Source organism: Chinchilla lanigera, unplaced genomic scaffold (genome assembly GCF_000276665.1).
Source record: "Chinchilla lanigera isolate Chin_1 unplaced genomic scaffold, ChiLan1.0 scaffold00005, whole genome shotgun sequence".
NCBI lineage: Eukaryota > Metazoa > Chordata > Mammalia > Rodentia > Chinchillidae > Chinchilla > Chinchilla lanigera.
This window is the reverse complement of record NW_004955406.1, coordinates 12,704,780-12,716,714: the sequence shown is the minus strand read 5'-3', so window position 1 is coordinate 12,716,714 and position 11,935 is coordinate 12,704,780. Positions and strand designations below refer to the sequence as shown.

At 35.8% G+C, this 11,935-nt stretch overlaps 1 protein-coding gene across 5 annotated transcripts in view; it reads right to left on the bottom strand.

The window, feature by feature from the left end:
- Positions 1-11,935, bottom strand: part of Dnm3 (dynamin 3) — a 535,700-nt gene that overhangs the window by 164,468 nt on the left and 359,297 nt on the right. For all 5 annotated transcript variants that reach the window (XM_005374853.2, XM_005374856.2, XM_005374854.2 and 2 more), the window contains one exon: positions 5,304-5,413. In XM_005374853.2, coding sequence (XP_005374910.1) covers positions 5,304-5,413 — 110 coding nt within the window. The remainder of the gene's footprint in view (positions 1-5,303; positions 5,414-11,935) is intronic.

Here is an 11,935-nt window from a genome sequence, read left to right as displayed (position 1 = left end):
ATCATAAGTACATTAGGTACAACCTTTATACTTCTCCAGGACTCAGTGATATTTCTTTGTAATACAAGATGGAGATACTTGTGACACTGAGACTGAATAGGAAGGAAGGGCCAAAAGTTTTGCAGGAGGAAAAACGGAAAAAGGAAGAAATGCTAGCAGATCAGAAAGGGAAAGTCTGTGTGTTATGAAATGGACACAAAAAAGATGTCTCCTTATTGTCAACTATTCATAATACAGAGATGATAGAACTTGAAAGAAGAAATGGAACTAAAAAAATTCCAGTAGTGGTCAATGATTATAATAATTCTAGGGGTGGTGTTGACATAGTTGACTAAAATTTAACAAGCTATCCTTTAATCAAAATGTAAGGGAAAAATTATTATAAAATATTTAGGCACCTTCTGAACCAAACAATATGGAACTCATTTGTCATTTATTGAAAACAGGAGTTTCAAAAGGGCAAGAGCATTTACAATTTAGTTTAGGCCTAATAGACCAAATAATTGAAAAATATAGGACAGTGAAACACCAACCAGGGTGTCCATCTTCGACATCTTCACCACTACATTTAGTGGGTAGACATTTTATTGAAATTATGCTACCCACAGAAAAGAAAGAAAGATCAACATGACAGTGTAGTGTGTTGTTCAAAGAAAGACAATAATTCAAAAAAATTAGGAAAGAAACTAGATACTACTGTCCAGATTGTAACGTTGCATTGTGTATTAAATGGTTTAAGAGATACCACATAGCTGAGTAATGCTCCATTGTATAAAAATACCACATCTTTTTTATTCATTCCTCAGTGGATGGGTATCTGGGTTGTTTCCAAGATTTATCTATAACAAATTGTGCTGCTATAAACATGGGTGCACATGTATTGCTGTGGTATGATGTCTTTAATTTTTCTGGGGAAATACCCAGCAGGGGAATAGCTGAGTTAAATGGAACTTCCAATCCTAGTTTTGTGAGGAATCTCCAAATTGATTTCCACAGTGGTTTCACCAATCTACACTCCCACCAGCAGTGGAGTAGTGTTCCTTTCTCCCCACAGCCTCTCCAGCATTTGTTATTGGTTGAATTCTTGATGATAGCCATTCTTTCTGGGGTGAGATGGAATTTCAGTGTTGTTTTAATTTGCATTTCTTGAATGCATTTCTGTTCAATGACGTTGAACATTTTTTCATGTATTTATTCACCACTAACATCTCTTCATTAGAGAAGTGTGTATTCATCTCAGATGCCCATTTTTGGATTGGGTCTTTGAATTTGGGGGACCTGATTTTTTCTAATTCCTTATATGTTGATTTGTATTATTTTGTCTTGAGATTGTGTATCACTTTGAGTGTTCTTCTTTGATTTGTTTATGTTTGTGACACTGGTATGTTGCTACTGTTCTATTTCTTTGTTTGTTTCTCATTTACTACTCTCTTTAAAATAAAAAAAAAGGGATACCACACACAGAAAAGTCTCTGCATATATTTGATAAAATTGTCATTTTGATATTTCCTGTTATATTTTCTCATTAAAATTAATGAAAAAATTATGCAAGTTTTTGTCATCCTTATTTAAATAATTGAACTGGGAAGGGGTTAAGTACTTCATTGTTAAATGTTTGAAATAAGATTTAAAAAGTAACAAAAGAGATCTGATAATACAATTAACAAGGACAGTGTAACCTAATGAACTCTCACTAAAGCTGAACTTTCAAATTAGTAAGTGTACATTCTTCTCAAATGTACATGGAATATTTATGAAAACTTGGCATGTACTGTATGTATCATAGTCTCTGAGGACAATACAATTAAATTAAAAATAAACAACAGTAAAATAATACAATTTTATGCACTATTAAATGTACATATAAGACATACTTCTAAGTCACTCAAAAAAAATGGTAATGAAGATTAGGAGACAGAATGGAATGGTAATGCAAATAATACATTTCAAAAATTGTAGTAAGAGGTTAAAGACTGGCTAAAAGCAAACCTATACATTTATATGCATATATAAGCAAAGGAATAAAAATTGATGACCTATGCATCTAAATTAAAGAATTAGAAAAAAAGATCAAAAAGTAATTAAGAATTTAAAAGATCACAAAGAATTAAAACAGGAAGGAAATAATAAAGAATACAGGTACTATTGAAATCAAAATGTCAAAGTCATCTCTTTGAAGAATAGACAAAACTTTGGCAACAGAAAAAAAGATAAGGCTTAATTCTAGAATTAAAAACTGATACACTATAAAATTTGAAAATCAAAATATTAAGAAATACTTGCTGCTAGTATATTTTAATTTTTTTTTTTTTTTTTTTTTTAGTACCAGAAAACAAACACAGGACCTCACATTTGCCAGGCAGGCACTGTGCCACTGGGCTATATCTCCAGCACGATGCTAGTATACTTTAAAACAAATAAAATGAATAATTTCCTAGAAAAAAATAGAATTTATCTAAATTGATTCATGCGAAAATAGAAAATCTGAACAAATCTTTGATCTCTAAACGTTGAATCAAGTATTAAAAGCCTACTTTTTAAAAAAGCCTTCCAGGCCAGATTATCCTACTGGGGATTTCCAGCAAGCATTCAACTGACAGTTAATCCTTATTTTATGCCCACTATTCAGTAAAAAAAAAAAAAAAGATTTATTCTCACCTCAATTTATAAAGCTAACAGAAGCTGATATTAAAACCAGACAGACAGAGTATCCCCAAGAAAGTATTTATGATTCAATTTCTATTGTGAACATTGACCAAAAAAATTTAAGCTTAAGCCAGGAATGCATAATAAACAACATTACAACATGATGTAACTAGGTTGAATCCCAGAAGATCAAGGATGGTTTTATGTTAGAAGGTCTACCAGTGTACTTCACCACATAAACAGATTAAACAATAAGGATCAGTCTTTTCAGTGGAGGTACTGATAAGACTCAACACCCACCCATAATTCAAAGATGAAAACAGAAACCTTAGTAACTAGGAGTGCAAAGAATCCTGCCTGGTATCAGTTATGCATTTAAAAGTATTGAATAGTAAAATCGTTCCAACAATTCTTCTTAAAGTCAGAAACAGACAGTGACCCCTGTGAGTGTTCAGTACTGTACGGGAGGACCTAGACAACACAACAATAATTTAAAGGAATCCGGATTTCAAAGGAAAAAAACAATGTTAAAAGTGCTCTTCAGTCATCCATGAGCTCACCGAGGTTTCTGAGAAGGGGCTGAAGAGCTGAATACCTTTTTAGAACACTACAATTCCAGAATATCTAGTTTCCTTATTTTTGGCCACTTTTATTTCTTTTTAAAACCTATAATTGTATCTCATCCAAAAAGATGCCCCTCTGCTATCTTGCCGTTTGCAGTGTACCACACCACTGTAGAAGCTGAACTCCAGGCTGACTAAGGATTCTCTTTGGGTTGAGTTCCTGCTGGGTCATCTCCTGTCCCACTCTGCACTGGGGCAAGAAGGCTAAAGGTACCCCTGCTGCACACTGTAGGCTCCCCGAGTCCCCACTGCTCTGATGAAACCATGTAAACAGTACCAGGTTTGGCTATAGATGGCAAAATCATGACTACTCCAAGAAGCTTTTTTTATTCTTTGACATTTTCAGTGTTTTGTCTTGTTTTTGTTTTGTTTTGTTTTGCTTTTGTTCTTAACAAGCTACTCCGAAATAGTACCAAGTCTTCTAAAAATCCCACTTCAACATTTGGTAGGGAGAAGTATTTAATTTTCTTTCTCCTTGATTCTTTAAATGGCTTGCTTTTGTGGTTTTTGTAAGTATTTTTGTATTATGAGTCACTCTGAGCAACTGACTGGGAATGCAGAAAGAAGTCGTCTTCTTTTGCAGTTGTGATTAACTGTGTGATTGACCTTGGGCCTATCATTGAACCTAATCAAGTAACTTCATTCATTGCTAAATAAAGATAAAACACAGCCTGGAAACATGGGTTAAAATTAGACCCTGCCACCTACTGACTCACTCTCTTATAACTTACACAAATTGGGTTTTTCCTGTAACATATCCACTTGGGAAAAAAAATTGCCTTTATCACTTTGTCTAGTTGTAATCCATGGACATGTCTCTGTCTTATACCTTGTTACTTTTCCACTTAAATAACTTTATTGAGTAGTTTTAGTAGACAACCATTGTATTCTGTGATGATCAGCCCAAGGTATGGCTTTGACATTGTAATGACCAACAAAAGAGACAGAGGAAACGTGAGTAGAAGGAGAAGTACAGTTAGACAAGTTCTGATTTGAGTTCCAGCTGCCCTACGTAGTAGTGCCGTGGTCTTAGGAAAGTCAGCGAAGTTCTCTGTGCTTACATGTTCTAATTTATTAAATGGCAAGCACACCACTCTGCCTTCTTATTTATTTTTATTAGTATATGTCTGCAGTGCCTAATGTTTTCATTCCTTGTGTGGCATTGGTACATATACAGAATACATCTTAATTCCTTTTTCCATCCCCTTCCCTTCCCACCTTCCATCCCATGATCCCCTTCCCCTTTGAGAAGGATCTATCTCCCTACTTCCTATTAGTTATCTTTTATTTTGCTCTTTATTTTTACTCTGAGTTTCTCATAAGAGAAACCATGTGATATTTAAGCTTTTGTGTCTAATTTAATTTATTCAACATTATGGTGTCAAGGGGCATCCATTTTCCCTCAAATGACTCGTTTACCTTTTTATGGCAGAGTAGTATTCCATGGTGTATAAATACCACATTTTCTTTATCCATTCATATGATAGGCATACAGACCCCTTCAAAGACTTAGCTATTATCATTCTGCCTTTTTAACCTCATGGGAACTTGTTATAAAAATAAAAAAAAAGAATGTGAATGATGCTTTGATAAACTAAAGTCTTGGATATTTTTATTCACCTTAACAGAATGATTCTATTTATTGAATTTAGTCATAACCTAAAGGGACACTCATTCATGTTAGACAGGTGCTATTACAATGACAATAATCACTGAGAAATATATAAATGTGTACAGAAGGATGCGGAAGGCTTTAAGGCAATAAAATGTAGTTTTAGAAACAGGTGCAGCATAATTTTTGTGCCTGTTAGAAAACCAGGAAATTAATTGACCATCTTTCCTATGCTATTTTAATCTTTTGAAGCCATAGCCCATGGTGGAGGTTAAAAATACAAAATAAATGAAAATACAAACAAAAAGCTGGCAAAATTCAAGGTGCAAACAAGGAACTATTTGCAAATCTCATCTCTGGATCAGATTTCTGGTAGAAATTCAAGGAAAAAATATAAATACAGAGTCGCTTCATTCTCTTACCTTTGCTCTGTGTTAAAGAGGGCAAATATGTGTTTGCTAGACATAAAGCTCTTTTCTACATCCCGAACTTTGAGGTTGTCCAAGGGAAGCATGTACTTCTTTTCTTTTTCCTATTATAAGACAGAGAAAAAGGAATTTAAGATCTTCAAATATGCCAGTGGCACCACATTACCAGCTTTGGCTAACACCTGATAATACCATCTGGATACCAACAAAACACTATTTTGAAATCAGCTACCACCAGGAATAAAAGCTATCGTATATAGGAGACTCCAGTGATTCTCAATACATGAATTGGAAAATTGGGGGTGGGAGAGGGAAATATACAGGAAGGGCTCAGAGATGGAGAAAACACATGGTCCTCTACCCTTTCCCCCTCGTGTGGGTCCCCTTAGATGTTTTTAAATGTTAGTTTGATATTAAGAATTTAGCCATCTGTTAATATTTAACAAAAATGTTCTGGTTCTAATTCAATGAGAAACGCCAGATGGCTTGCATTTCGTGTTTTATTTGCAGCCTAAGCAGTTTTGATAGCCAGTGTTGGCAGAGGAGTGGAGGCACAAGGACCCCAGTATAAAATGCCCCCCATAGATTGTGATAAAGCACAGAAAATATTTCCCTTGTTTAGGTCGAGAATATAATAAGTCTAGAAAAATTATCATTGCATCAATTTCATAGAACTATTGAGCTCTTTGGGAGAAAAAAGAGCCTATTAGAAGTACACCAGTAGCAACTAGAACAAGTTCTCTTTTAAAATGAACAATTCTTCAGGTTGGACATCGGAGAGGTAAGGTCTGCAAATGGGACCAAAATGGCATTAGTGGAGCATATGGAACGCCATAGACTCCCCGGTAACATTTACTTTTAGGAACTGGCCCAGGAGCAATAATAGCATTACATGTATAAATGCCTAACAACCATTGCAATAGGAGCAAGCCCAACACTCTGCTAAATAAACCTAGTAAATACCTACTATCAAGGGCATGTTAGCAAAGCACTTATGAAACAGTGATCCTCTCTATGAGAAAGACCCTGATCACAGGAGAACATTTATTAAATAACTATTAATGCTTATGAGAGGTATGTGCATCACACAAATATGTCTAGCACGAGCTTTGTTGATCCTGAAGCACAGAGGGCACCTCCTTGAGAATTTGTGACTGAGGCCCAGTACCCTGGAGCAGAATTCTTATGTGCTCCCAAGCCAGCGGCGTAGGTACTATTTGTACTGCAGGGAATATCGCTGAGCTTGTGATTTCTTACTCCTAAATTAGTCCGGGAAAAGTCAGGCAGAGCAGAGTAGATCAGCAAAAAGGTGGCACTCTACAAAAATAAGGTAGAGTAAAGCAGATAACTTCCTTCCAGTTGGAAAATTTTCCTTCCGGTTGGAGAAAGCTGGTTGGAGAACAAAATGGCCATGCTGGCCGACAGTCTTAAGAAGGAGCAGAGGGAGCACAGGGGAAACATGAGAACGCAAAACACTATAAGAAAATCCCAATATTTCCTGTAAAATGTTAATAATTTATTCATAAATGCGTTCTAACTAGCAAAATATATAATTTAAGTAAATGAAGTACCACAGTGGATTCCAACTTACTTAAAAACATTTCCTTGTCAAACTATTTTAAGACAGGAGTCTAAGGGGCCAGATTCTAGACTGAATGAAAACCTGTCCAATACATAATCAAATGAAAATGCTGGAGACCCAAGGAACATTTTTTTATTGGAAGCCTTTCAATGCCCTAAATTTAAGCAGCTGTGGTTTTTTAACGCACCATCCTATTCAACCTCTTGAAATGAAGGATTTGCCTTTTAATGGGAAATCTGCATTTCATTGTAAAGATGGAACACAATGTTCTTGGCTTATTTTCTATAGAAGTAGACTTCCTTTTGTGCTACATTCTTCAGCATATACTGAAGACCGAAACTCCAGCAAGCTTACATCAGATATTAAACACTGGAGAGAAGCACACACACACACGCGGATGGGGGAACATGAAAGCATTGTGTTCATTTCCCCACTACTCAGTGCTATTTATCCAAAGTTTTTGAGGACACATTGCTAAATTATTTCATAATCCCAAGTTTTTATGCCTGACTAAGGAAGAAGAAAAAATATCCAGGCTGATTTGTTTAATTACAGTTGTAAGTCAGAGACTTCACTGAAGCAGCAGCAACTCCAACCAATAAAATAATATATCATGGATGTTTTTAAAAATCATGGTGATTTTGAAAAAGAATGATGATGTGCTAGAAAAAAAACTTGACTCTGAAATAGCTAAAATTTTAAAAGGAGTAAAGAGGAGAAGTATATAAAGAATTATAATTTCCAAAATCCAGTGAGTCTTAACATGAGCTTAGATAAGAAATGTACTAAACAATTTTTATCAGTCTATTAAGTAGTAAAAGGAATGTGCTGTGCAGTATGTTAGCTACCAGGCACACACAGCTCATGGGCACCTGAAATGTAGCTAAAAGGGATGTGTATAAATGTAAAATATGTACCAGCTTTCAAAGATTTAGTGTGAAAAAATGAACGTAAGCCATCTCATTAATACGTTTTGTATTGACTATATGTTGAAATTATAGTATCTTGAATATATTAGGGTGAAGTACTGTTAAGCATACTTCTAAAATTTATTCTTTTGAAGGTGGTTGCTATTCAATGTCAAATGACATATGTGGTTTATATTAAATTTATTTTGACAGCGCTGAACTGCAGGCACTTACCATTTCTTTTCTTCTTCCCATCTATCCAAACCATTTTCCCTTCTGCCTTTCCTGTTTCTGTTATTGCAATATCTTTTACTTTCCCAGTCACCCAGCTGGAAGCCTAACCATTTCTGATGTATTGTCTTTCTTCACCTTCTTTATTACATCAAGATTATGTTGTGCTGTGTTTGAAGCTTTACCATAGTTCTCCCACCACATTATTCCAGGTCTTTGGCATCTCCCAACCATGTCATCATAAGTGAGCTCCTATTTAGTCTCTTTGCCTTCTAAAGTCACCAGGGAGGGCAATTTTAAAACACATTTCTGTCACATGCATTATAATCCTTCAAAAATTTCAGTAGCTTCCCATTATTCATGGAAGAAAATCTACTAAGATACTGAATGTGACATTTTCAAACACCCACAAAATAGCCCAATCCTGATTTTTTACATATCTTCCCCTCTCCTTCATAAAAAGTCTCCATTTCTACCAAATTTATCTTTGCCCACATTCTTTACCCAACTTGAGTTACTGTCTCAACTGCCCCCTACCACAACGTTTTCTGGAGCCCAGGTAAAGTTTTACTTCCTGTGCAAAAAGTTACCTTAAACTTGTAACTGTCTGTCACCACTCCTATCTCTCTTCTTTCAATTTATACAATAGGCATGACTTATTTTATGCATTTTGAACTAGTTTATCTTATTTGAGATGCCTTCATTTTATAAATGCATTCACTTTCAAAGATCTGTGTCAAAGTTATTCAGTTGGAAATCAGAATACTCAGTCTACCCAAGAAAGTCACTCATACAAAGAAAAAAGCACGGACAATATTTTTTGCAATAAACAATACAAAATGATACATTTGTACATCTTGACTAGATACTTTGGAGGAATCATATAAAAATGTACAGAAATCTTTTTTAAATGGAGATTCAAAAAAGAGTTCCTGCATATTTGCAAAGCCTCAGAGTCTAACATCACTGATTTGCTACCACCCTTTTCTTCATAATTAAATGTAGCATCTCTTCTCAGTTAAGGGGGATCATCAGGTTATGGGACACATTGGGGATCACAATGATTTTCTTCAAAGAGAAAGGGAACATAAGAGATCTAGTATTTTTTATCAGCAGTAAGTTAGCAAGAGTTAGAAGAAATAGAAGTTAAACAGGAAAAAACAAAAACTACACATGAAAGTGGCCTGAGAGAGGTGTGGTTAAAAAGTATGGTGAATGCTTAAATTGTAATACTTTTCACAGTAAATGAAGCTTTGTGGTTAATTCCCCCTAAAAATATCTCCTTTGCTTTGCAGACGTTTACTCTAGCATTCTTGTCCCAATCTGAAGTAGTTTTGGAAGCCCTCTTTTGCGAATGTCTCTAGTTTCACTGTCATGGATACCTCCATGTCCTGAATCAATTCAAAACATTTACTTTTCAAGGTCATTTTGACTTTGGGAGAGAGCCAGATGTTTCATGGTACCAGATTCGGTAAGTAAGGCAGAGGAGGACACACTGTAATATTTTACAAGCCTAACTTTCCATTAGTATCTGGCAGCAGCATTCACTGTAGTTTTTATCACACCTCATAAAAACACTCACAAGAGGACTTCCAGAACTGCTTCAGAAAGTGACAGGAGCAGTGGGATAAGCATGCTTGAAGTGAAAGGGAAGGATCCTGAGGGATTAACGGCAATTGTTTATTAGTTTAAACTAATTTCTTTTTAAATTGAAGTGCATCATAATTTTATAGACAGTTATGTTAGGTAAAAATATTATGGGCTAGGTAAATATTATGGATTAGGACCTGGAAGGAGTCAGTGAAGATGAGTATACATCACAACTGTGGGTGGAGGTGCATTCATTGAAGGCCAAGCCTCAAGACAAAGATGGAATTACTACACCTACATGCTTCCCCTAGGGATAAACAATAATGATCCATATTATAAATACTGTAGGCATCAATCACCTGAGTGGGGAACCAGGACCTTCACTCATCCCTTCCAGGAAAAGTCTTTGATCTTTACATGCACACTTGCTACGTGACCTGCTTTCCCATCGGTCAATATTACCTAAGTGACTATACTTGTAACCTTATTGGTTGATAATAATTTTGTCCCACCATATACCCACCTCATGATTTTGTACCCACCTTGTGATTTTGCTCTATAAACTTTCCCCTAAGAAATGAGGTCCATAGCAGCCCATTTTCTGGGTCCCTTTGCATCTGTCTTAGACTGAAGCTATCTTTCTCTCAATAAATATTTCTTACTCTTAACCTTCATTGTTCCTTAGAATTCAATCTTTGATTTTGGGGAACACAAGCTCAGTATATCAGATATCTAGCAAGTTGGGAGTTATAATATTTCCCATATATTGTTTGGATTATTTGAAGGTCCTGTATCATCCCTATATCAATATTTTTCATCAGTCTTCAGAAGTGAATGATGAATAGGATCAGAGCAAGGATCAAAGTGAGGGGAGGCGGGAATTACGAGATGGCCACAGTATGTGTTTGTTGACCTTAAAAGGAAGTAAGTGTCAATGAGAGATAGCTGTAGGGTTGGCAATACTCCATGATGACTTCTATCAAGCAGAGCACCATCAATATAATCTGGTTGTTGGAAAGAACTACAGGGGGTTTAAATAGAGGGTTGGGTGTATGGAGGAATAACTCCTATATGGGGAAAGGACTGGGAAATCTTTACACATTTCCAATTTAAAGAGAATTTCATAACTTGGAGAATATTTGAGTGACCTTGCTTTGATGATATACTTAATAATTTTAGTTGCTCATATCATTCTTACTAACAAGACAACAAAAATTTCAAGGATAGGACCAGTTCTTCATTCTATATATTATTGTTTTAGCGTATTGTTCAGCATAAAAATTTATACAGAATATATTATTTGTCAAATAGATTTGACACCTTGTTAATCAAAATCAGCCAGGTGTGGTGGCGCACGCCTGTAATTCCAGCACTCAGGAGGTTGAGGCAGGAAGATCGTTGTGAGTTCGAGACCAGCCTGGGCTACAAAGTGAGCTCTAGGCCAGCCTGAACCGTATAGCAAGACCTTGTCTCAAAAAGACAAAAAAAAAAAAAATCAGTCAGACACTGTTACGGTTTGTGTCTGGGTGTCCCCCCAAAGCCTCATGCAGTCATGGGGAATGCTTTTAGAGTTTGATTGATTATGGGTGTGAGAGCTACACCCGCCCTGGGATGGATAGTTTGCATATGTAAGGGAGAGAAAGAGGCTGCTTGCAGCCATTCCTCCATTTTGTGTTTGCTGCTTTGGCTGTGTTCTGCTGCCATGAGCTGTAGCCCTCTGCCATGTGCCACTCTGCCTTGTAACCTGCCAAGTATGGACTAAAACCTCTACAAACTGTAAGGGAAATAAATCTTTCCTTCCTTAATTTTGGGCATCAGGTATTTTGTCCCAGCAATGAGAGAAAAGTAACCAAGGCAGACACTGATTATAATGTTTGATAGTCACATATATTTAAGAATCAAATATTTTCAAACCTGTGTAAGACACTTAACTGATTGGCATTGCTTTTGATCACCAAACCTTTACAAAGTTTAGATTGATAGGCTATGTTTATTTCTATCTCTGCCTTTGTGTTGCTTTTATTTTCCAGGAACGCCCTCTTCCCTGAAGGAAAGTAAGCATTTGTGGACTTGAAACTTAAGTCAAATGTCATCTCCTTCATGAGGATTATTCTGATTAAAGAATGTCCTAAAACTTTTCCTTTTTTAGCTTTCAACTTTTCCACAATTTTTATCCTCAGAGTTTTAGGATGTTAATTTTTATTTATGTTCAGCTTGTGCCTTGAAGTAGATTGAAAGTTTTCTGAGGGCAAGGATTGTGTCATGATTCTTTTATCTTTATCCCTAACAATTATCACACCGGTGTACTTACAGAT